The 26,962-nt window shown below is 37.4% G+C and overlaps 1 protein-coding gene across 1 annotated transcript in view; it reads right to left on the reverse strand.

Moving 5' to 3' along the window:
• Positions 1 to 26,962, reverse strand: part of Gabrb2 (gamma-aminobutyric acid type A receptor subunit beta2) — a 202,421-nt gene that overhangs the window by 64,282 nt on the left and 111,177 nt on the right. The window contains 1 exon segment of the mRNA XM_038326725.1: positions 24,532 to 24,614. Coding sequence (XP_038182653.1) covers positions 24,532 to 24,614 — 83 coding nt within the window.

Raw genomic sequence — 26,962 nt, forward strand, 5'->3', positions numbered from 1 at the left:
AAAAGCCACTTATGAGTGAGTACATATGATATTTGCAGACCCTAAGAGAGACATACATTGATCTAATCTACATAAAAAGTAGAAAAAGACAAGATATCCTGAATAAATTGGGAGCATGGGAACCATGTGAGAGGGTTGAAGGAGAGGAGAGAGGAAGGGAAGGGAGCAGAGAAAAATGTATAGCTTATTAAAATCAATAAAAAAATTAAGTCACAGCCAAGCATGGTAACACACTCCTTTAATCCCAGTACTCTGAAGGCAGAGACAGAAGGCCAGCCTGGTTTACAGAGTGGAGTTACAGGATAGCCAACATTACACAGAGAACCCTTGTCTCAAAAAATGAAAACAACCACCCACCAAAACAAAGAAACAATATTAAGGAAATAACAAATGTTTACATCATGATTGGGAAGCCTAATAAGTGATTTATAAAAAGTTACTAACAAGATTCACATCACTTGATGAATTTGAATGAATAAAGTCACTGTGTTTGGGGGGGTAAGCACTTGTATGGAATAAAGTCTTTCAACAGAGAGAATGAACAGGGGCTGTGTATCAGTGACCTGGTTCCCTAAATGTAATATCCATTGCTCATCTTAAGATTATTTATGTATTCCAGTAATCAGTTTTCCATATGTATTGAGCGTTTATTGTGGGAGGAATATAATATATTTTATCAATGCTGAGAATTAAGCCCAAAGTGCTGAGAAGAAGGCATACTCAAGATAAGTGCAACTAAAATCATTATACCTGAAAAGGGGCTTTTCCTTTTATGTAGCTGCTTGAAGTCTTTTTAAAAAATAAAATTAGATGGGGCTGCTAATACCTACTGAAAGGAAATGAATAAGTGTTCTACACAAGTTCTTAGGAACAAGGAATACTGTGTTTCGGCAAATAATTTTTAAAAAAGTCCCAATGTAAGTGCTCAATTTATTATTGAATTATTGTTTGGGCTAAGTCAATTATGGTGAGGGAGTCTAGAAAAACCATCACATATTTTTCTCCATGCAGAAAGCTTTTTGTTAAATTGGTGAAGTAGTTATTTGAAGGTAAAAAGTATCTTCCCACACAGACTAAAGATTACGGTTGCAGATCAATACACATAATCTTTTCTAATGGTTTGTCTGTGTATCTTTAGGTAGGAAACCATGTCAGGACTTTTCATTTTATTAATCAATATTTTCTTTTTTCATTGCAACCTATTTTAGAGGACAAGGTGAGAAGCCTGAGAACTGAAACACTAAGTATTTAAGACAATGGGATTACTAGCTTTATGCTTTTAAAAATAACATTTTACTTATTCTCTGAGAATTTTATACAAAGCATTTTGAATATATTCATCCTTTCAGTTTCTCTCAGATCCACCTCTACACTGTTACATCCCTACTCACCCACCTTCAGTTTTCTTCATCTCTTTTAAAACTCAGCAGAAGGAGCGAGAACATGAGGGAGAAAGTCAGGAACGTGGGGGGTGCGTTCACTCATGGAGACGGTGGGACAGAACTAAAGGGAGATCACCAACTCCAGTTGGAATGGGACTGATGGATCATGCGACCAAACCCATCTCTCTGAATGTGGCCAACAGCGGGGGCTGACTGAGAAGCAAAGGACATTGGCGCTGGGCTCTGATTCTTCTGCATGGACGGGCTCTGTGGGAGCCTTCTCAGCTTGGTCGATCACCTTCCTGGACCTGGGAGGACCTTGGACTTAGCATAGAGTGGGGAACCCTGATGGCTCCTTGGCCTTGAGAGGGAGGGAGGGGAGGTATGGGTGAAGGGAAGGGGAGGGAAGGGGGAGAAGGAGGGGCGGGAAGGGGGAGGAGGAGCGGAGGGAGAGGGAGGAGGAGGGAAGGAGATGGAAATTTTTAAATATAAAAAAAAATAAACCATGAGAATGAAAAAAAAATATTAAAACTCATCTAGTCCAATCATGGTGCCCAACTGCTTGGGGAGTAGGATCCGACCTAGAGTTTGATCAACTATAGGTCACACCATTAAAGAATTGGCTCTCCTTCTTCTAGCAACTATCAAACACCATCAGTTTCCCAGATAGTGGTAAGATTTTTATGAGCAATTCGTCCCTCCATGTTGTGATTTTATCTGATTTGAGATTACACAGGTCTGACATGCAGTCACAATCACCATGACTTCGTCTGTGCAACTGCCTCTTTGTGTCCTTGAATTTTACTGTCATCTCTGGTTCTTATAATCTTTTAGTTTCCTCTTCCCCAGAGACCCCCTAGGCTCCAGAGTGAGGGATGTGATATTGATCATTGTTCTGTTAAATACACATAGTATTAAGATAATTGCTAATAATTTATTACTACACTCATAGGTCAGTGCATCTCTCAAACCTCTTCTGAGAAGCTTCTTGCTGTAATGGCAATTAAAACAGACACTCAACTGATCAACATCCAGACAATAAGAAACTAAGGAGTGCTCAGTCCTAGCTTGATGTATTTTCAAGTAATGTTCAAGCTCTTCAAAAAGTATGATTTGTCATCTACAAACTGAAGGTATATCAGAACCAAGGCAACATTGTTGTGTGGTACCAATGATTCTAATTAATTATCTGACTTGCAGCTGATTGGCAAGATGTTCAAACAAATGTTGTTGTACCAAACAATAGAGTAAGGCATGTCTAGTCTTAAGTATGATTTTAAAAAAGTGAACTACCTGGGGAGTCAAGACATTAGTTTCCTACCAGTCTCTATCCCTGAAGTATCTATATTCAAATACTTTCAGTGAACTTACTGTATCCCACAAAAGGGGGTAACAAAAGGAGCTAACTCTTTTTTTTGTTTCTAAAAAGACACATCTTTTGTCTGAGTGGTTATTTGTGTTTTAAAGTAATAGCTGACATAGTATGTGTTTATTATGATAAGTAGAAGAAAAACATTTGTAAGAATTTCTGAGATTAATTTATAGCTATTTCTGTAAATGAACCTTATTTTGCTGAGAAATTGTAATTGATACCAGTAGATCATAAGTAATGTAGCTTGAAAGGGTATGCCTAATTACAGTGATTAATAAAAGAGGCTGGAGAAATGGTTCAGTACTTAAGGTTACTTCCTGCCCTTGTAGAGGACCCCAGTTTGGTTCCCAGCACCCACGTGGTGACTCATGATAACCCATAACCGCAGTTCCAGGAGATCTGTCCTCCACTGGCAGAAGACCTGCATGTGCAGACAAAACATCAATACACACCAAGTAAAAATCACACCAAATAAAAACACTCAACATACATGGGTCCATTTGAACAACATATATGAAAATTCCAAGGCTGAAATGAGAACCATTAAAACATAATGTCAGGCCTTGTCTGCTAACCCACACAGGTGATAGGGAAACAGGGCTACTATGCCTGAAAGTCGGGGACTTGAGGAGTCAGTACGCAGTGGAAGGAGGTTCTCTAAATCATAAGCTCATTATAGTTAGTTGTTCAAACAACACAAGACATATTTGAGTACCATGAACAAAAGCCTAAGCAAAACAAAATGGTGGTCAACAGAGGCCTTGACAGTCCTTTCCAGATATGGAACTCATATGACTGTAAAAGAACCTCTTCAAAATTACACCCCTGAGTCATAAGCATTTACTATCCTAATGGAGAGGTACACTTCTACCAGTAAACACTTCAAATAATTAAGGAAAATACCTAAAAGTTTCACAGAACAAAGGATTTACAAGATACAGTCTATTAAGATTGTTTAAATAATGTTGTCTCAAAATTTGTTTCACTGGTTCTCTTATTCCAAGTGCTCAAGAATTCAGAATGAGGAATTGATGCTTGCTCATCACAGAGTAGACATGCCATCGTGAGGTCTTAGAATAAGCTTCATCACTAACCACTTCCAACCATCCCCTCTCACTTCTTTAACTGAAACAGCTCTGTTTAAGCTTCACTACTTTGGCTGAAATATGGTTTAGGGTTGAGTATACTTGGACTTTTACATGCAACTTCTAGCGTGGATAGCACTTGGAATTTGTGAGTGAATTGTATCACAACCTAAAAGAGATATCTACATTCTGCCTAGAGAGCAAATGAGAAAAATATGAAGGGAAAATTTAATTGAGGAGAGTGAGGAGATGCAGAAAGAGGAGGAGGGAGCATACTGAGCCATAGTAATATACTTGAGTGTTGAATATTTTATCAGTTTGTAGAGTTTATCTTACAATTCCTTTACAAATGAGTTTTCTACCTATACTTAAATGCTTTGCCAGTAGTTTTATTTCCCTGGAGTCTGTTTTATTAAGGTTGAGTTATACTCTATAGCTTTTCATTTTAAGCACATATTACTGCTCCAGGGAGTGTGTGTGTGTGGTCCAAGGGGATCATCCGTTAATAAATATCTCTTCTCAACTAGAATCTGTTATTGTTAAAATCAGGTTGGCTTTATTCCACTACCCTATAATGATAAAACTTTCTTTCACCAAACTTTAGTTCTTCAGTAACTTAAATCATCACTAGAACTGTGAAGAGTAACCAGAAAGTGGCATCATTATTTTATGAAAACCAGGTCAACACAATAACTAGAATTCTTAAAGTCCTTTTTTTTCCTTTAACATGCTGAAATCTCTATTTCAAAGCCAGTTGCACCAACTCCACCCCTTACTGTGTTTGCAAAAGCAATAAATATGACCACAAAATTAAAACTTGAGCTTCTTTCTAACTGCCAAGGGGAATCAGCTTTCTATACTGTTCCTGGACTAATGCTAACTCACTTAAATTTCTGTTCTAAAGATGCAGTGCTCTTATGGGAAAACAACGTGGGAAGTAAAGTGCAGGATGCAGGTATAATTCAGTGGTAGAGACTTGCCTCACGTGCATGTGATGTTCGGTTTAAGTCCCTGAACTGCGGAGAGGTTTTGAAAGCTGAGTCTGATCAGGTTTAATGGAACCTCTCACAGCATGAATGCTGCTGGCTTCATGGTGAACCCGGACATCTCCTGGAATGGAATGATAGATGGGACAGTGGAGGGGAAACCAACAGCTGCGCCAAGGTGCATTGTGAGAACAGGTCAAGTGTTTTCAAGATTTTAGAAGGGGATAAGGAAATGGGATTTACTGGCTCCCGAGGTGGGGAGCAAGAGTAACAGGAAAGACATAGAAATAGCATGGGCTCTAAAATGATCGGATGTTTACCTTACTTTGTAAGCATGGTCACAGAGTCTGCATAAGAAACCATTTAGAAAGTGTGTTCAAAATGCCAGAAAGTGATGTGCAGTCTTCCACCTGCGTGTACTTATTTTTTACTGAAATCTTTGTAATAGAAAAGACATGGGAACTAGCATTTGTGTGACCTGGGGAGAGTGGTTATCTCTCTATCTGTCTGTCTGTCTTTCTGTCTACCTGTCTGCCTATCTATCTATCTATCTATCTATCTATCTATCTATCTATCTATCATCTATCTATCTATCTATCTATCTATCTATCTATCTATCTATCATCTAACTATCCATCTATCTATCTATCTATCTATCTATCTATCTATCTATCTATCTATCTATCTATCTATCCTTCTCATATACATTACATCCTGACTACAGTTTCCCCTCCTTCCACTCCCCCATACCCCACCCCACCAATGCCTATGCTTCCTCCCAGATCCGGTTCTCCTCAGTTTTTTCAGAGAAGGGAAAGCCATTTAAACTTTCTGGGATTCAGTTTCTAAACTTGAAAGATGAGTATCAGGGTGACTGCCGCAAGACTATAGTAAATGTATAGAGCTTTGTGTATAATCCTCAGATATGGCATTAATCAGTAAGGGCAATTCATCATCAACAACAGCACCAGAGCTACAAACAGCATTATCACCATGGTGATTTAAGATGAGGGAAAGGTTAGTAATTTTTTCCCTCCTCAGGGATACTTCTGAAAGCACAGTTTACAGGTTACTTGTCTGGTTACTTTATCTGTCCTTTGCAAAGCTGTGTTATGACATGGTTGGCTAACACTTTAGGATGAGGTCATGTCCTTTTGGGAGGGGAAAGTCTTCATGTTGAAATGAGTTAATGGTTATTTGGTGAGTATTGAAGGTACTCATTGCAAGAGAAAAAGTGTCTTGTGCCTTTTGGGGCCAAGAGTCAAGTAGAGCAATATTTTTAGTGAGATTCTAAGTTAAAAATTAAGGATGTTGTCATTGGGAAGCCAGCACTGGAATGACCACCTTAGCAGTGATCCAAACGTCTTCATTCAGGGTGGCCTTGAACAACTTCTTTAAAAATTCTGTGTCTTATTCCCTGTTTATGACGGCAGGGTGCAAAAATTTAGGCATAGGAAATATAACAGGTATCTGAGATCATTAGTCAGGATTACTCAGCTTGGTCGATCACCTTCCTGGACCTGGGGGGAGTTGGGAGGACCTTGGTCTTAGCATAGAGTGGGGAACCCTGATGGCTCCTTGGCCTTGAGAGGGAGGGAGGGGAGGTATGGGTGGAGGGGAGGGGAGGGAAGGGGGAGAAGGAGGGGAGGGAAGGGGGAGGAGGAGGGGAGGGAGGGGGAGGAGGAGGGAATGAGATGGAAATTTTTAAATATAATTAAAAATAAAAAAAAATGATAATTTCTTCCCAAAAAAAAAAAAAAAAAAAGAAAATCAATGATTAGGTTTCAGAAGAAAAACATATTTTAATTAGAAACAATCTTTCTGTATGAATTTGGAAGACTAAATTTTTTGCTATTGTTTTTGTTTGTGAATGAGAATTTGCCTATTAAAATATGTGTAATTTTGTAAAAAAAAAAAAAAAAAAAAAAAAAAAAAAAAAAATAAAATTATTTGAAAACCTTACATGGTTGCCTATAATGTCTTTTGGAGTGTGGTTGCTATAGGGTAAAGCAGCATCAGTGCTGGGGCTCAACTTGAATCTGCAATTAAATTGTCAGTGTCCAAGTTGCCTTCCTTCCTATTGTCTGTGCTACCCTAGGTAAGCCATTACCTTGTCTGCACTTAATTACCCCTTCTCTGATGCTCCAAGGACTATAACATGCCATAGCTCATATGCTTACCATGAAACAAAGAAAACCAGCCCACAAATCACAATTCCAGAGAACTTAGACAACAACGAGGACCCTAAGAGAGACATACATAGTCTAATCTACGTAGAAAAAGAGAAGATCTGAGTAAATTGGGAGCATGAGGACCATGGGGGAGGACTGAAGTAGGGGAGAGGCAGGGAAAGGAGCAGAGAAAAATGTAGAGCTCAATAAAAGCAATAAAAAAAGAAAAAAGGATGAAGTGAGACAAGTCAAATATTTAAAATTTTACGGCAATGTGCTCTACTTCATAGAGCTGATTTGTAGTTACCTATTGTGCGTTCAGAACTCATGCGTGCCTCAGCATGTGCCTTTGTGCATGAGTGGTGTGGAGTGCAGATTGCACACATCCGTATTCAAATACAAGTGGCCCTAGTGATTTCCTTCCCAGTTCAAGTAGATTCTTTCCTGCTGTTCTATTTTCGTGCCCAAATCACTCCACTAACATGATCACAAGAAGTCCTTCTTGATTTTGTGGTTTCTCAGGTGCAGGGGTTGCATTTCACCTCGGTGTCTCTCCTAGACATAGCTCAGCCTGTGGTCTCTCTAGGTTTGAAAGAGTGAAATAATGCTTCTCATAAAAGCACCTAGACTAAAGAACCCTTGGGGTGAGTTAATGCTACAGAAATCACTTAAATAATTTCAATATTATTCACTTGTCACCACTTTATAAACCAATCCAGAAGCTAAACATGAAATTAGATGGATACTCATTCCACTCTTTTGCTAAATTTAGATGGACAAGGAGGTTGAGGTGTTTGACTTGTTAGAAAATATTGAATTATACAAGAAACATGAATATATATCCATGACTACATATATATTAAATTAAATACAAGAAAATACAGAAACGAAAAATAAAAATGGCTAGATAATTAAGCCACATAAAAAATACAACTGGTCTATGATAGAATTCAACATAGACCACATTCATGGGTAGCCGTGGCAATATGAAACCCATTTTAATGAAGTGACACACAAATGTTCTCCAGATACAGAGAATGGGCCGTTTTAGGAAAAGAAAGATGAACAACTCAGTGGTTCAAATTTTATGAAAGCTCTATCTTAAGAATCTGAAATAATGCTCAAACTGCACCAGAGTTTAGGTTGAAATACAGCTTAATTAGAGAAAAGAATCTCCACTAAGCCAACTGTGAGTGAAATTGTAATTACTAACAAAATTAATTGTGAGTTTATAAGTTATATAATTTTTAGGGAGCAATTAAGCAAGGTGTATAAAGATTAAAATAAAATATACCAGGTTAATCAGTAATTTCTGTTCTTTTAACATAGTATAAAATAAAACAAAAACGCTCAAGAAGGATATACAGTGCTCTTCATTTTCCCACCATGTATGAATAAAAAGTTGGATAATTTCAAAACTTAATCAACAAGCTAGTTATTAAGTATACCATACCATATCCATGTAATGTAATGCTTGTTTTGCATTAACAATCTCAGGGTACAGTAGACTTTGAAACAAATCTTTATTTGTAGAGAGAGATGATATAGAAATTTTGTCAAATTTAAACTCTAATAAATAAAATCTACATATAGCTGATCAGACCATAAAGCTGTTCTGAAATCAGTGGGGAAATTTCACACTGGAGTACAAATTATACAAAGATCCCTTTGTTCTACTGACCATGTCTCCTTTGGAGTTATCAAGGTAATACAAAAGTTTACTAAACTCTATGTGTCAAATTTCATTTTAATTTTTGCATAATCAGTCATCTAGATTTCATAGTATACATGAAAATGGGTATTCAATTCATTGGTGAAAAGAGAGAGTGCAGGGTACCTTCATTACAAATAATCCATCTATCACCTAAAGTTAAATAACTGCTCATATTTTACTTCATGTACAAATATTCTGAAGCCCATGTAACAGATCTCTAGAAATCCATCATTTTTTGCATTCCCGTTTCTCTTACAAAAGAACTACACAGTTAAAACTAAACAAAAAGTTGGACTCTGAAATCAAATGCAGTTTTATATGACGGATAAGCAATTTAAGACAATATTCCAAGATTTTCATGCTTTAAACTTTTCAAGCTTTAAAAACTGAGTCAGAAACAGTTAAATTGTCTGATATAGAAATACACAAATCCTAAGAGTTTTAAATACTAACTTGCAACTATACCTTATGATATCGATACACAAAGCCAACCACAGGTTTTGAAGAGCCCAGTCTGAACACTTGGGTTAAGCAGAATATAGATAATAAAATCATTATTTACCATTGCCTGTTAACTAAGCACATGCATCTTTGTATTCTAAGTTCCTCTTAGTGAATCTACTAAAAACCATCCATGAATATTTTATAAACAGGCGACACATTTCTATACAATATAAACATAATATAAATGAGCTGTCTTTCCTGTCATTCCTAATTATGTAAATATTTTGGAAAGATTCAGCAGAAAAAATATTCAAAGAAACATACACCTAAACCTGCAATATAATAAGGCTTTTGAAATTTATGTTCTAATATATTTGAATCCTAATTTTAAAAATATATTGTTTTACAAATTTATTACTTTTAAGTGTTCCACATTTTTCAAAGTGAGAGGTATAATTTGGTTAGGATGCTAACTTTTTATTTTGCAACACATTTTATGAGCATAAAAGTTGTCTTTTGATATACAGCATGCTTGATTAATTTTGCCCCTAGAAGACAGATCAAGGGGGATTGTATTGGTGACTGTGAATTTTGTAATTAGTATGCTATTCAAAATTCCATTTAAAGCATATGTTTTAGACCCTTTAAGGAAGATTTTTATAGCCAATGAAATAGCATAGTGTGTACTGTATTATCAAACCTTCACCTTCTCTGCTAGAGTATGGCACTATCACACTCCTATTTATCTTCAATGACAAGCTGATGATTAATTGCGATACTCTAAAATATAATGACCTCACTTCATCTTTGCAGAAACATGCAAATAAAATTACATAGAAAATTCATATAATAAATATGTGGAAAATAAGAATAATTGAAAACTCTATTTTAATGAGTAATGTGCTGCTTTTTTTCCCCAGAAGCACAAGACTTGAAGGAGAAAATAATGTAAAAGACAGAAGTTCTAGCCCCAAGTCTGTCATTATCCAGATCAACAATCTGGAAAGTATGGATTCATTTTCTGTAAATTTGGATAGTTGAACTAGGGGATATGTTTCTCTCAATTCAGTGCATTTATAACAACAAACAATGAGGGCCTTTCCAGAAACTGAAACATCCAAGTTGGGCTCTAAGCTAACAGGAATTATAATTTTAATGGGTTGCAATCATCCAGATGGTCCAAATTAGTAGGTGCAGCAAAACGGATCTTAGGTTATTCAGCATGTCAAAACTGTTCATAATTAAACTTCCAAAATATACTCACTGAGTCCTTCTCCTGCTGTACTGTTAAAAGTGTGATAAATAAATCCTTGAGACTCTGACAAGTATCACTTTGGTACTGAAGCACAAGAAACTTCAATAATTAATAAGATGTGGTTTATAAGTGTGGATGTCGTATTTATTATACTAATTTGAAGATAGATAAAATGCAGATGGAAGAATGGATAAAAAAAATATGGTACATTTACACAATTGAGTATTACTCAGCTGGAACAAGAAATAACATCGTGAAATTTGCAGGCAAATGGATGGAACTAGAAGAAAACATTCTGAATGAAATAACCCAGACTCAGAAAGACAAACACTGTATGTACTCACTCATTAGTGTATATTAAATGTAAAGCAAAGGGTAACCAGGCTACAATTCAAAGCTCTAGAGAAGCTAGGTAACAGGAACCGCCTAAGAGGGACACATGGATCACCCAGGGAAGGGAAATTAAATGAGATCTCCTGGGTAAAATGGGGGTAAGGTTTGGTGGTAAAGGGGAGATGAGAACATGAGGAAAAAAGGATGGTCGAGGAGACAGAGACACATAGTGGGAGAGCAATGAAGGAGAGATCTTGATAGAGCCACTATGGGGTTAGGGAGAAGCCTGGTACTAGAGAAATTCCAAAGAATCCACAAAATTGATCCCTGCTAAGATTCCTAGCAGTAGTGGAGAGGGAGCCCAAACTGGCCTTCCTCTGTAATCAGGTTGGTGAATACCCCAACTATCATCATTGAGTCTTCATCCAGCAACTGACGGAACCAGATGCAGAGATCCACAGCCAAATTACCAAGTTGAGCTCTGGGAATCAAGTCGAAAAGAGAGAGGAGGGAATATATGAGCAAGGGAGGTCAAGATCATGAGGGAGAAATCTACAGAGACAGCTAAACCAAGTTTGTGGAAACTCGAACTCTAGACCAGCAGCTGTGGAGCCTCCAGGGGACTGAACTAAGCCCTCCATAAGTGGGTGACAGTGGTGGAGCTTGAACTATCTGTGAGGCACCTGGCAGTAGGACCAGGATCTATCCCTGGTGCATGAGCTAGGTTATTGGAGCTTATTCCCTATGGTGGGATGCCATGGTTAGCCTTAATGCAGTGCGGGGAAGAGATTGGCCTTGCCCCAACTTAATGTGCCAGACTTTGTTGACTTCCTATGGGAGCCCTTAACTGTTGGGAGGAGTGGATGGGTGGGGTGGGCTTGTGAGGAGGCAGGAGGGGTTTTGAGGGGGGAAGAAGAGTAGGGAGATAACTGCAGATGGAATGTAAAATGAAATTTATTTTTTTTAAAAAAGCAGAGAGAATGTGTTCATATATCATTGTGTGTTAGAGAAGAAGAAAAGGAGAAAGGAAAGAGGCAGATAAAGAAAAGATGGAAGAGAAAGAAAAACTCAGGAATAAGGAGAAATGGACAAAAAGAGAAGACTGGATTAAAGAATCAGCTAGCAGTATTTATTTATATCAATTGTGAAAAAAAATCTCATTTTATAAAGGTTTCCACTAATATAAATATCTATGATAGCTCAAGGACTTCTAGAATATCCTTTATAATAACACAATCCATGGGTTCTCTCAAAAAATAAAAAATCTTCAAACAATGGAAGAGGCATTAACTTTATTTTTCAGTAAATACTTACTTAGGGCTTTGAAGCAGCAAAGGTTTAGGCTTAAGCGTGCTGCTCAAAGCTGAGGGCTTGCTAACTGGAAATCTGCAAAACTCTCCCTCCCTGAGCTGGGACTGCCTCAACAACCATGAAATGGTAATCGTTTCTACTTCGTAAGGTTACTTGGCAGTGAATATAGGCAACATATGTAAAACAGAGTACCTAGTTGTTTGCCTTTCAAGAAAACATGACGTGTATTTGCATATGATCAAATTTTATAGCCTTGCTTAAAATAACAGATAATCCAAAGAGCTTGTGCTGGACCGTACATTGTTTAACGTAGATAGGTGAACACAGCTTTTTCTACTCTGCCGCCCTTAAGTCCATTCTGCTGGATTTTGTGTGGCTTCTTAAAGAAATATATCATACACTTGAGTAGGTCAGTTTTATGAAAAAATATATAAGTCAAGTTAGGAGTGAGAGAATCTGTCACGTACTGGGCCAGTAATCAGTCTTTTAAAGTGTTTAGCTCGTGAATCAGAGTGAGAATCTCCACACGCCTGAGTATAAGAAGTGACTATAACTAAATGCAAGAGTCTTGGTTGGACCCTCAAATAGGAAAAGTATATTCAAAGAGAAACTGATGAAGCATAAAGATTAACTTAGCCAATGGGATTTTAACTAGTGTTACTTACTTATGTGACATGGCTGTAGGACATGTTGAGCTAAGAAAATGTGGGAAGCCAATGTAGTCTCTTTGCAACATTTTGCAAAACTAATACGATTTCAAAAATGAAAACTTTCCAAATGTTTAAATTTGAAAATTTATATTTCTAATAAGCCATCAGGCCTTCAACACCCTTCTCCACCCCTATCCTCTCAGTTCTTGCTAATTAGGCTTCTTCCCTACCAGAGAGCCTTCAGTTCCATCTCAAATCTCATAGCTACATGTTATGAATGTGGTTCAAACTGTTCTACATGTTTCCAGTCACATGCATCTCTTTAGGTTTCACGGAAGAGTCAATAATAGAAAATAGATGGTTCAGGAACTGTCAGTAGTGTTGGAGAGATGTTATCCCAGCTAGGTTTTTAAGGAATGCATATCTCATTAGCCTAACAAATTAACCAACAGTGACAGCAGCATGGCAATTAGGTTACATAAACTTATAACCATAAAGACACATCATTAGGTTATATTTTTAAACTTCCATATGCCACCCGAATTCAGGCACAAAGAAACATGTAATGCCATCTTCATGACAGATTTTCTTAACTTCACTAGATTCCCCATCTCTCCTGACATTTCATTGAAATTTTAATACTCTACACTTTGGCATTTGACGGGTTTGTTTCAACTAACTTTGTCAAGCAGGAGCATCTGTTCTAAAATGGCAAACTATGCCCAACCAGCCCAGCTTCCTTTTGTTAGACTCAGGGCCATTTTAATAAGTAACCTTTTTTATAAAGTCTGAGATATAAAAAGGGTGTTTGTAAACTACACTTTGCTAAATGGCTTCTGATTTTTCCTTTCTTTCTTTCTTTCTTTCTCTCTCTCTCTCTCTCTCTTTCTTTCTTTCTTTCTTTCTTTCTTTCTTTCGTTCAAAGCAAACTTTGTGTTCAGAGGTTTTACATGCAAATTTTAGCATCCAGGTGAGAGAGGAAGTATACACGGTCTCACTGAAATCTTTTTAGAAGACAGAGGGCCAGGGCATTTTTAAAGCCATCAAGATAATCATTGTTATAATGACAAATTCTAACAAAAGCATCATCCAAGACTGAAGAAAGCTGTAATCTAAGACCCTTCCTAATGCAAAAAGGAAAAAGTAAAACAGCATATCACACTCAATAGCTGCTAAAGGATGTCAGATTAGGGCCTCTAAGAGGTGCTGGATTTCAGAGCATGGATTCTTTACAAGAAGACTTACTAGCGGGGCAGAAAACTCAGAATACAGACTGGTCGCTTATCTTCTACTTGGCAGTGAAAAGGGGGCAGATGTTCTGTCATTTTATTTCTGATGAAGAATACACATTGTCTCAGATTTCACAGAGGAGAAAGGCAGTTAAAATCATAAATGAACTTTTTATGAATGAACATGTCCCTTTTGTTTATCATAGATCCCTTGCTTGGCTCGCCAACGCATTCTCTCTGCCTCTGCCTCTCTCTGTCTCTTTCTCTCTTCATTGTCAACAAATTTTCCCCACAATTTCCCCCCCCCCCCAAAATATGGTATCAATATGTCCTAAATTGATCGTGAACTTCAGTTTTATGATTTTATTACTTTTATTATCTAAGTAGGCAAACACCCACAGTATGGTGAAATTGCCAAACTCATAGTTTTAAAATGTTATATAATTATACATCTCTTAAAACCTCTTATTTTATACAGTATGGATATTCAATTTGTGTTTGCCTTTTATACCTAAATAAAATGGAGAAAGCACTTACAAAGTGCTACTTTGGGAATGAAGTTAATTCAAGATCCAACATTTCATTTCAATTCAAAAATATTGAGCAAACTGTAGTACTGAGTGTCTATCATACCCATCCCTAAAAGTTGAGGCAGGAGATTTCCATGAGATTGAGGTCAGCCTGGACTACAGGTGAGTTCAGACAAGCCTGTGATATACAGTGAGACAGACTCAAGAAGGAGGAGGGGCAGGAAGAGGAGGGGAAAATGAATATATCTAGTTAGTATAGCATGACCTTTACTTAAAGTTCAAAGATGAGAAGAACTGAGAGATAAATTCACACCACAGCTTTCCTGCATACCGTAATAATTTATATACTGCTTGGTGTTTATTTGTTATTAGAATACAATTATAGTTGAAAACACACACCATCATTCTATCAAAAACAGTTCATCCCTTATGTATGTTTCCCGAACCTGTGCACCAATTTTACTATTTGGCAGTAATTTGATTAAATGTTTATTCAGTAGCACTTTATTGTATGTATAAACATAGATTCAGAATTTATAACCTTAGCAACTATTTCTCCTTAAACATGATTTTCACCAGAGGCATTTGAAATCAATTAATTTGACAGGGTGCCTTTATTCTGGTGAGAAATAAATTTTTATTTCCTAATTGTTAGAAAAAATTTAAAAAATCACTGACTAGCAATGCTTTAAGCGATCTGTGAATATATTAATGGCAGGATACTGATTGTGACAAATAAAAAGCCCCTTTTTTTAATAACAGAGACTGAGGGGCTAGAGAAACTTTTGTTGCCGATGTGGTTGACTGGTGCACAAACTGAAATCAGGATATGCATGAAGAGATTTTCTGAGACTGCGTCACCACACTACTCCCCATTGGCTCTATGACCTCCGCTCAATCATTTTCACAGGCCTGGCCTGTTAAAATGAAGCAATGAGTGGAAGTTTTTAGTCTATAGCAAATGTCCAATAATTACATATAATCAGAGTTGTCATACAATTGTGTGTATGTGTCTGTGTCCGTGAGAAAATTCACATTATCTAATATTTTTACTTAAGTAACCCCAAATCACTTCTCAAATATAATGTGATCGGAATGATGCAATAAAGACACATATATATGAAAATATTCTTTTTTTTTGAGACAGGGTTTCTCTGTAGCTAATATTCTTAATTTTATTGTTTAGCATTTTGTTTTGATAAGGTCTTTTGATACAGTAAACTTTGTAGAAATAAATATATGAAATAGATGAATTTTCTGATTGTCAGTCATCCCCACAGCGCGATAGGTGATGGAAGCTAACACAGGGCAGAATCCTCCCCTTTAAAATCCAGGTGCTCCTTAGTTGCAAATAATAGGGCCTATCTTGAGCTAAATTAAATCTAAAGGTATTTATCAAACAGAAAATTAACAGTAACAGATGACAGGAGCTCAGTGGTGCAGGTTATGTAGTTAGAATCAATGTTCAAATTCATCACTGGCACCACCACTAATGGGCTGAGACCTGAGGTTCACTATAGATGCCGTGAACATGTGCTGCTGAGCACAGCCATAAACTCACACTGTGCCACTGCCGTCCTCCACACGCTAGGTATGTCTTGGTGTCGGTTCTCGTGCCTTGTACCCACAACTCTATGTTATATGATGGTAATGTTTGGTCTACCCTCCCTTCTAGTTGTAAAGCAGGCAGATCGTGAATGTCTGATTTTCAAAGTTCACTTATGGGAGGTGTAATCTACCTTATAAAACATGATTATTTATGCATCCAAATATGAAAATATCTAATGTCCACAAAAATCATACACATGAATAGATAGAATTTAGTAAAGGTACAATTATTGTGAGTGAAATACTTATAGTACAAAGTGGAGTGTGCTAATTGTGTTAGAGACATAAATAAGGAAGCTTATAATAAATACAAATGCTTAAAGGTATGAACTCAAACAGCACACCAACAGCATCTCAGCTTAGATAGTTCTTGTTGCTGGCTGGTGACTCACCAAGAACTGCATTTTCCAGCCCACTTTGCTCTACCCTTTCAAGCAAAGTGTGAGATCTGCCAATCAGATGTGCTTGGCGTGACTTGAACTCAGGACTGGACTGAGTGCACAGAGAAGCACAGCTTGCAGATTCTAAGGCATTAGCATAGACTACATAACAAGCAGGCTAGTTCTGGTCCAGTATCTGAGTAGTAGCCTCTGTAGTCATCAGATGGTCACACTACCCCGTGAACAACTGCTACTTTGGCAACAGAAGGCTGGTTTGTAATTCTGGGAGTCATATCAAAAAGCTCAACCTAGTTTCCGTTTCTTCAGTTCTTTCAAGAATTCTGTAAGTCAAATTAGTCCTCTCTGCTTAAAACCTAGCTACACTGAGTTCTATTGGCTGTAATTAAATGTTAAGCAATACATTCATTTGCTGGTCTGTGTGGCCACACACACACACACACACACACACAATTTATAACAATTTATATGTGTGTATACATATGAATCCATCTATTTATCTATGTATCTATTCTATTTATCTAGCAATAATCTATTTATCTCTATCTATAATCAACTTCCTTAAGTTCCATATCCTCACATGGACAAATACTCTTAGCTGCCTCGGGAGACTGGCTGAAGTCAAGTCTATGTATAGACATCATGGCACCATGCACAAAGCACTATTTGATATGTAGTGATTCTTAATGCATATGGTAAAAACAGTCATGGTGTAATTAAATGATAATCACTGGGTTGACTGTCACAGAGGTTGGCACAGGGGTAGGAAATAGACTTGCAAGCCATCATGAAGAAAGAGATTTGACTTTCAAAAGAAAAAAAACCCACCAACATTATTTAAGGCCTCTGAAAAGTGAGAAACCTTCGAGAAGTAATGCTGTGAGTCAAATTTCAGATGCGTCAGAGCTCAGTGGGCTGCAACTGTCAAACGCAAACAAAACTGCACTGTCTGGAAGTGCTTCAGGGAAGGTCTGTGGGTGTGCTTAGGGCTCTCGATTATGAAGCTCATGTCAGGCTTCTCAAGTGCTCTCCAGTTTTCAACACAAACACTCAGCAATCCACAGCTGTGGCAGCTTCCCCTAATTCAGATGGAGTATCAGCTGAAGGGCAGCCAGGAAGAAACACCACCAGGAAGAAACATCATGTTGATGATGGCATCGTCAACAGCCTTACTCAACTTAAAGGAAAACAAATGGGCTTGTTGTCTCCCTTCCCCCTATGAAGCCTGAGCACTAAAAGCCTACACTGCATTTTCGGAATAAGTGGGCAGATTTGGAGCAGGGATCAATTCAGTAGCAGAAGCTTGAAAAGGAGGTAAGCATCAGATCCTGAAAGGTAAAGATGCTCAATGCCTATTTCTGGGCAGAGTGTCATTAACCAGCCAGGGTGCTGAGAGATTCAGGGGCTCACTTTGTCCTTAAGAAAATGTCTCAACTGGATGTCCCCTGTAATCAGAATGGTGAATACCCCAACTATCATCATAGAGCCTTCATCTAGCAGCTGACAGAACCAGATGTAGAGATCCACAACCAAGCACCAGGCTGAGCTCCAGGAATACAGCTGAAGAGAGGGAGGAGGGAATATATGAGCAAGGGAGGTCAAGATCATTAGAGACAGCTGAACCAAGCTTGTGGGAATTCATGAACTATAGACTGACAGTTGGGTAATCTCCACGGGACCGAACTAGGACTGAACTAGGCCCTACATATGTGGTAGACAGTGGTAAAGCTTGAACTATCTGTGAGGCACCTGGCAGTAGGACCAGGATCTATCCCTTGTACATGAGCTAGCATATGGGAATCCATTCTCTATGGTGGGATGCCATGGTCAGCCTTAATGTAGCAGGAAAGAGATTGGTCTTGCCCCAACTTAATTTGCCGGGCTTTGTTGACTTTTATGGGAGCCCTTACCTGTTGGGAGGAGTGGATGCAGAGTGGGCTAGAGGGGGTGAGAGAGGCAGGAGAAGAGATGGTGGGGGGAGAACCGAGATAGAATATAAAATGAAATTTCAAAAAAAGAAATAGAGGTACAAAAATAATTGCTGGAATCTGTAGCCTTTCTATCTTCCCACTCCCTAACCAGAATAGCTGTTTATCAAACAAGGTCAGAGGAATGTGTTACTCTGGGATCCTTTGGCTAAGAGACTTAGTTCCTACAGCTGAATTGGAAGCCATTGGGTTTATAATGCTTGCATTTTATATGACATTTACATCAATTTTCTTGCCATGTTACAGGATAAAAATCTAATAGGATATCGCCTCCATCACTAGAACATGCATCTCCAGTCTCTAAACTTCTGATTCACATGAAAGTCCTGACTGATGCCACAGGAAATCATATGCCTGTGGTGTGTGCTGTGAGCACCCAGTTACTCTGCTGCACTGGACACTCCAGACGCCTTTCTTTGTACATGGTATATCAGAAAGAGCTATGTGATGTCTTGAGGGGAATGAATAGAACTCATAAGATTTCCACTCACGAGAGTGGGAAGCCCTTATTTAATAAGTCCGAGTGAGGTTTCATTTTGGTTTCCCCAATTAGAACTAACAAGATAGTGTTTTCCTTTGCAAATATAAGGATAATCACTTGAATTCTAATGTGTTCCTAGACCCTTTCCGATTCTGTGATTTTTAAATAAAATACAGACACCTGAAGATCTTAATATAATAAATGTTACAGACACCTAGAAGTTATTAATATAAAGAATGAAGGGTTTTATTATTCCTCTCTTTGTGCTGACGAATATAATAAGGGATAGTATTTGAGTGGAAAACATTTGACAGATGCTGCCACCTGATGAAACAGGTATCTTGCCTTGCTCCAGATCTGCTTAACATTGCAGTGGGTATAAGAAATTTAATTTCCTTTTATAATTAGAGTCTTCCTTCTTTCAACCTATGCTTTATATTAGGAAAGTGTTGCCCACGTAGACTAAATGCCATCATCCATACAAAAATAGTATGTAGAAGTGATAATGTAAAATCCTCAGCCTGAAAGGATGTGTAGACTCCACAAAACAGTATCAAAAAGTACTGTAAATTTTATGTTTTCTATGATGGGGATGTTAAACTTAAATGAATCCATCTTATATTTTAGTGTCTTTCAACAGACTTCTCTGGAATGATGGATATCTCATCTGTCTGCTCTGTCATATGAACGCAACCAGTGTAACAAAGGAACTGAATTCCAATTTTATTTTATTTTGCTAAATATAAATTTAATGTGAGGGTGTTGGAGAGATGGCTTAGTGGTTAAGAATACTGACTACTCTTCCACAGGACCCAGGTTCAATTCCCAGCGCCTACAAGGCAGCTCACAAGTGTATGTAATTCCAAAATCTGACACCTTCACCGAGACATACATGCAAGGCAAAACTTCAATGCACACATAATAAAAATAAATGAATTAACTTTATGTAGCATATTGAACATCATGATTATATATTATTCATACATAAACACACATATATGTGTATAATATTGTTATTAAGATTAATAATACTTTGTCATTACAAACAATGTTTATTGAAAGCAGAAATAACTTATCTTCCGCAGTAGATGACTGGTTAAAAAAAAGGACATTCCATCGGAAAACGGAAAACAGGTGAGTGTCGCAAATGAGCAAACAAAACTAGAGATTCTAGAAAAAATTAGAGATTAAATGCACAGCTTCAATAGAAAAAGTTCAGGACTAACAACCTCTTTTTAATTACTATTAATGTGGAAGACAGAAATTGACGAATTTTGGTTCAAATCCAAGGTTGACAGATATAGGAGACCCACTATTTATTCAGTGGGAGTTACAGAAAGAGAAAATAGAGAAAATGTAAAGCAGTGATAATTACAGGTGAAGAAAATTACGACTTCCTTTTTTTTTAACCGGGGAAAAAGGCATTATTGAGTGAAAGGGTTCATAGCCCAGATTAAGATAGACCCTTCACATCCAAAGTGATGCTTTCAAATGATGGGAGAACCAAATAGCAGAATTCTAGTCCAGACATTTAAATCAGAAATAACACTTGCCCCAGGTACTAAAAATGTGCCTGTGAGAGACTTGTCTGTGGGCACTGGGGACTGATATGTATTAGCCTAGATCCTAGTCCAACAAAATATCAAACATAGCACGAGTGGGATGATACTATTTTACCTTCTTCAAGCCTACATAAAATTCAAGATACTATCAGCTCCTAAAGCAATGCCAGATAAATATTGTACGGTGAGTCAGTGATCATTTGCAATGTTCTTGGCTTTTTCTTTGGTAAATAATTATAACTATTGCTCTCCAAAGTTGCATAGGAATATTTTTAATTGAAAGTAATTTAAGGATTATTTAAAACTCTGGATAGCTTTATTACTTAACACATCTCTACCACCTCCTGTCCAGTACAGATATAAATAGTCACAAACACATTCTTTTCTACTGGGCCTTATGAGGAGGAAAAGACTCAAACGGGTTTAGTTTTTTTTTTTTTTTTGTTTTTGTTTTTTTTTACAAAAGGAAGAGTGCATCTACAGAGGCTCTTATTAGTGTCTTAGTTTAATTCTGCACAGACCCAACTGTTAAATGCATTTCAATGAGGAAAATATAATGAAGAAAAGGTAGCTGAGTAGAGTAGAAAAGCAGAAAAGCACACGCACGCGCGCACACACACACACATAAACACAAACACACTCAAACACACAGAAGAAATTTAACAGGGATATGATTTTATCTTTTCCTAAACAGCACTACTCCCTGAGGTATATGCAGATGGGTTCTGCAGCGTTACATAAACCAGTGCTGCCTTATCATCCTTTAATTAAATTCTTTCAGCTTTTGCTGGTGCCAAGTAACCCTCAATCCACAGCTACTTAGAAACCTTCTAATCTCATCGCTTTCTGAATAAAATAATTTCTTCATGCCCAGTAAATGGTCTTGCAGAATACAGTCACCCATTTGATTTTTCCCAAGTTTAATTGCTAAGAGATTTTCTTTACTTTTCTGACCTAAATTGCTTTCTGGCATCTTTAGCAGTGTTCATTTTTTTTCTCTAGGTCAGATACGGACAACTTCCTTAAGAGTTAATAGTGCAGTTATTATTTGAAAGTTGCATCCCTCCTTCCCAGAAGAATTGTGCCTTCCTTGAGGTAAATGAGGCTCAACAGCTCTAACTCCAGTTTCTTCTTCTTCGTCTTCAAGTTGTCTGTTTTATGTATTGTTTACATTTTGCTTCAGTTGTTCTGATTTCTGGCTCTATCTCTTGAACTGTTGTGTGTTTCATTGAGACCAATGTTCTAGGAGTAATGTGATAAAATCAATAAAGATATTATCAGGATAAGAGCTGTTGCCTTGGGAATCACTAGTCCAAGCACAGTACAGAAATGTTACCATGTTTACCTCACTATCTCTAAACATAATAGTATTGTATGACTAATAAACAATAATTTGGAGAACAGCTGCTGCTACTTGCTTAGTTAGATGGAGAAGCTATATTAATTACCTGTATTCCAAAAGAGCCCTCATCTCTACCTCAGTTCTACCTCAGTTTAGCCTAGAGAACTGATCTGCTCACTATCTCCTCTGTTCCAGAATTACCGATATATTATGAGGTGATGCTGACCTTATAGTAGTTATGACCTTGGTAGTCCATACTGACCACCTAGACTTCTCAAGGTGGGTTTCAAGGCTTGTTCTAAGTATTCTTTCTTTAACTCAAAGTATGAAATAATTTATCCTTCCAATATTATTTAATTTATAAGAACATTGTATTTTATTCTTCCTGTTTTATCTCTAAGCTTATTATAATGCCTACTAAGTAATTAGTGCCTGATAAATGTTTAATGAAGAAAGTAACTATTGAATGAATGGACAGTGTATTCATTTCTCATGCTCCTTACTCCAAACTGCCAAGACACAGGTTACGCCATCCGTATTGAACGTGATCCAATATACTTATTTTTAACATGTTGATAGATAATAATTATTTAACGATACTATTGGGGCCATTGTGATTTGAGGGGTTGGAAAAGAAAGAAGGAATGAAAGAAAGATCAATGAAGAAGAGAGAAAGAAACAAGGATAGAGGAAGAAAAAGAGATGAAAAAAATAGCTGATGGTTCCCTGGGCTACCAAAGGAAACAATTGGCTAAGGTAGATATTGCCTAGATGTCAGGCGTCATCTAGAAACTTCTTGATTAAGGGATAGAATTCAGCAAAATATAACAAAGGCCTGCATCACATATATTGTCAATACAATATCATATTTAATTTTCTACAATGATGATTAGCTATCTAGATAAATTTGTAAGTATCAATTACCTTTAGATTGGGACATTGAGAAAAGAGATAAGTTAATCTGGCCCATTCAATATCAGTGTCTTTACTAAGACATACCAATGATCTACGCTCACACCAGCCAAATTATTCTGCTGCTTAGGGGTAATTGATACTGGAGATATATCATTTTTGCCTCTGTAGGTCTGTTTCCTGGTTATACAAACAGAAATATTACAAGCTACTTCATTTCACAGGACAACTAGAAATAGAAATAAAGCATGCAAATTGAAATGATGTATAGTGTTAATTTAATAATAGCCATTTCTAGTTGTAAAATAACCCTTGAGTATTTCCTGTATCACTGTGGCTGGTGTTCCTTATTTAAGGAACCAGGTTTTTAAAAAGACTACAGAAGACCTGAATGAAGTTAAACAGTAAAAGTCTTCCATCTGTGTATAATTATGATTCTTTATGAACCCAGTAAAATTTCACCTCCAAAGTATAATCACAATAAAAAATAAGTGGTACCCAGAAGCAAACATTTTCAAGAAATCCTCCCACTGAACTTCTGAAACTGCCTAAGAATTTGGTCTTTGAGAAATATTGTACCATAAGTTAAGTGCACTATCCCAAATATATTTACAGAAAATTAATCATTGAAATCTTATAGGCCAATTTCATTAACTATTTTTTAATGCAAAGAACAAATTTGGAAATAATGATGAGTTAGAATATAAGCATGCAATTAGTTTACTTACAAGTGTGTGTAAATTTAAGTATGCCTAGAAACTGTCTTTTATAAAGGAGCAAAAGTATGCACAGAGTTTCATGGATGTTCTATGTCTGCTCAGAGCAGTGATTTGGAGTCATGCTGCTTGCCATGGCTAACATTTTTTTCTCAAAAGCAGAAAACATCCTCATAGTCAAGTCACTTTATGTACAAAACACTGGATTAAAATTGTCTACTTCCAACTATGGACTGGGATAAAGTAAAAAACTGTTCCAGAGCATTGGTGAGGAAAAATAGATTAAAACTTCTTTTTCCTTGAGCCAGCTAGCTCTTTGTGATGTCTGCATTGCAGAAAGATTACAGAATTAACATTTTAGCCCACTCGGCAGGGCAGATGAAATCCATGATGCAAGAAGCAAACACATTACAAATCAAGTCGGCATCACAAATAAAATAAACACATACATACACACAGACACACACAGGAGCACACAGGAGCACACCTGCCCATACACACAAACCAATTCTGCTCACTCTATGGACTCTGACCAGCAAGAAGGCAAACTTCCAGCTCTGAAAATACCATTTCAAAGCAAAAACCAACAAACAAAAATCCATAGTTCTACCTTCATTATGCAAGCAGTCCTCATGACCATTTTCCACAAAAACTTAATAACTGTAATGGATAACAATGATTAGTTTCAAGGACAATTGAAATATTTCATGACATGCTGTCACCTTCACTTATTTTCTCAAACTTGTTTTAACTCTTTGCACCAATTTCATACTTTCAATGCCCAAACAGCCTGTGATGTCCTCCCAGGGTATTAGTGCCTTTTATTTCATTGACAAATCACACTTTTTCCTAAATATGTTGCACAGGATTCAGAGATAGATGTAAGGAGGTGGCAGCATTATGGATGAGACAGGCTGTCAGTGTCTGCCTGGACCATATTTCAAATACTTCTCTAGCAACATGGCAAGACCATTGATCTAGACACAGTCCTGCATAGTAGGTCTATGTCTAAGGTGAACTGCAAGCCAGTACTTTAATGCAGCAGGATGCTCAGATACTTACAGCTTTCAATCTCCAATGTGCAGTTTTGTTCATCCAATGGATACCGTCTTAGGTCCATCATGCAGGCAGCTGTAGTTGTGATTCTAGAAGAGAAACGGCAATATCTGTTATTAGTGCTTAAAGTCAAGAGAAGAGGAAAAAGCAAACAAAATAAAACAAAAATTAGCACTCTTAGAGACTGATTTCTTGCCTAAGCTTCCATGAAAGGAAGGGATGCATCCTTTGAAGACTATTTTTCTTTACAAATTTCCAGCTGACTTCTGAAGAGATTGGACAATGTAAATATCCAATGGGTCACTAACTACTTGAACCCAAATCACCTACATGTGTTTCTAAGACAATTCTCACAAGCCAGTGCCTTGGATTGCAATGGTTCTAACTGTATCTCAGGTGACTGGCAATGGTGACAAAAAAAATACTCCTGAGTCTCACATTTGTTTTATTCCATTTTTCCTTAAGACTCCAATATAATCTGTCAATTTGAATTTGCATCTATCATTTTTCTTGCTTTATCAAATCACATCATACTTTGTAAGCATCATCAAAATACAATACTCATCAGTCTTCTATCTATGCCTGACTGTCCTAAGTAATCTGATATTCTCTTGATCACTAGAAAGAGTGTCTCCTTTGAACTTATATTGGGGAAGAATCGTTATGCTCCATTATCATTTAAATTCTTGGTCATTGTTTCACACTGATATTTGCATTGATGACCACCAGAAGCCACAAAGCTTATATTTCTTTCTTTCTTTTTCTTTTCTTTTCTTTTTTTTTTTTTTTTTAGCTCGGATGATACCTCGTGACAAAATGATTTATTTATTTATTTTTATTAAATTATATAATTTTACAAATTTTCACCTCCTCCCCTCCTCCCATTTTCCCTCCCCTCCCCATCCCCCCCTCCTCCTTTCTCTCCAGTCCAAGGAGCAGTCAGGGTTCCCTGCCCTGTGGGAAGTCCAAGTTTCTCCCCCATTCATCCAGGTCTAGGAAGGTGAGGATCCAAACAGACTAGGTTCCCACAAAGCCAGTACATACAGTAGAATCAAAATCCAGTGTCATTGTCCTTGGCTTCTCAGTCAGCCCTCCCTGTCAGCCACGTTCAGAGAGTTCCAGTTCAGTTGGCCAAGCAAAAATTGAGAGCTTGGGGGTGGGGGTAGGATGGGAGTAAGGGGAGATGGGGAGGGAAAAATGAGAAGGGAAGGATGGGGAGAGCTTGGGGGAATGGGACAGTTGGGATGGAGGAGGAGTAGATATGAAATCAGGAAAGTATATATCTTAATTAAGGGAGCCATTTGAAGATAGGCAAGAGATTAGACTCTAGAGGGGTTCCCAGCTGTCCAAGGAGATGTCCCCAGTTTGCTTCTTGAGCAGCTGATGGAGAGGGAGCCTGAACTGGCCCTTTACTATAGCCACACTGATGATTATCTTGCATATCACCATAGAACCTTCATCTGGCACTGGATGGAGATAGAGACACAGACCCACATTGGAGCACTGGACTGAGCTCCCAAGGTCCAAATGAGGAGCAGAAGAAGGGAGAACACGAGCAAGAAAATCAGGATCATGAGAGGTGTGCTCATTCACCGAGACAATGGGACTGATCTAATGGGAGCTCACCAAGGCCAACTGGACTGGGACTGATAAAGCTTATATTTCTTATATTTCTAAAGATTTACCATGTTTTAGCAACATATCATGAAAGAACATAAAGCTATGGACTCAAGAATAAACCCCAGTTCTATGCATAGAAACTAACAGAGTGTTGAACACGTAGTACACTCTTTGAATATGAATATCTGCTGAAGAAAACTAAGAATAGAAATTAATACCAGATTTGACCAACCTGGCTTTATGATATTGTGATGAGCTCTGAACTCTGCTAGAAATGGAAAAAAATGAGATGGAATGTGTTCCTGGAATAGTCTCAACCAAACTTTCTAAACTGAAATCATATTTTGTGGAGCTAAATGAGTAATCCATATAGCCTAACTCTGGGAACACACTTAAATGAATTTGAGAATTAACCCATGTAGACCAGAAATATGCAATTTGTTATTTATATTTAGGTTTCTTAACTTTAGTTTGGTTGATTTGGTTTATGACAAAAATGATGCCAGAACAGGCTTCTTGTTGATTTTTTCCTCTACTTAGTGAGTTCTGTTGGTGACTCTTGGTAAATTCTCCACCACCCCACTGTCTGCTGTGAGTCTGTCCCAAGGGTTTCATCTATAGGTCAATGTAGAAGCTGGACCTCACAACTTTTCCACCTATCTTCCTGCTTTCACAGTCCACACAAAACATAAAGTAGATTTCATCACACCTCTTTAAACAATTTAGTGTGTCTTCCATGGAATCCAAAGCTTTGACTTTTCTTACTGTGTCCCACATACTTTGTTTATCTTCTTCCTTCGCATTATCATCTCCTATT

This window comes from Arvicola amphibius, chromosome 4, assembly GCF_903992535.2.
Source record: "Arvicola amphibius chromosome 4, mArvAmp1.2, whole genome shotgun sequence".
NCBI lineage: Eukaryota > Metazoa > Chordata > Mammalia > Rodentia > Cricetidae > Arvicola > Arvicola amphibius.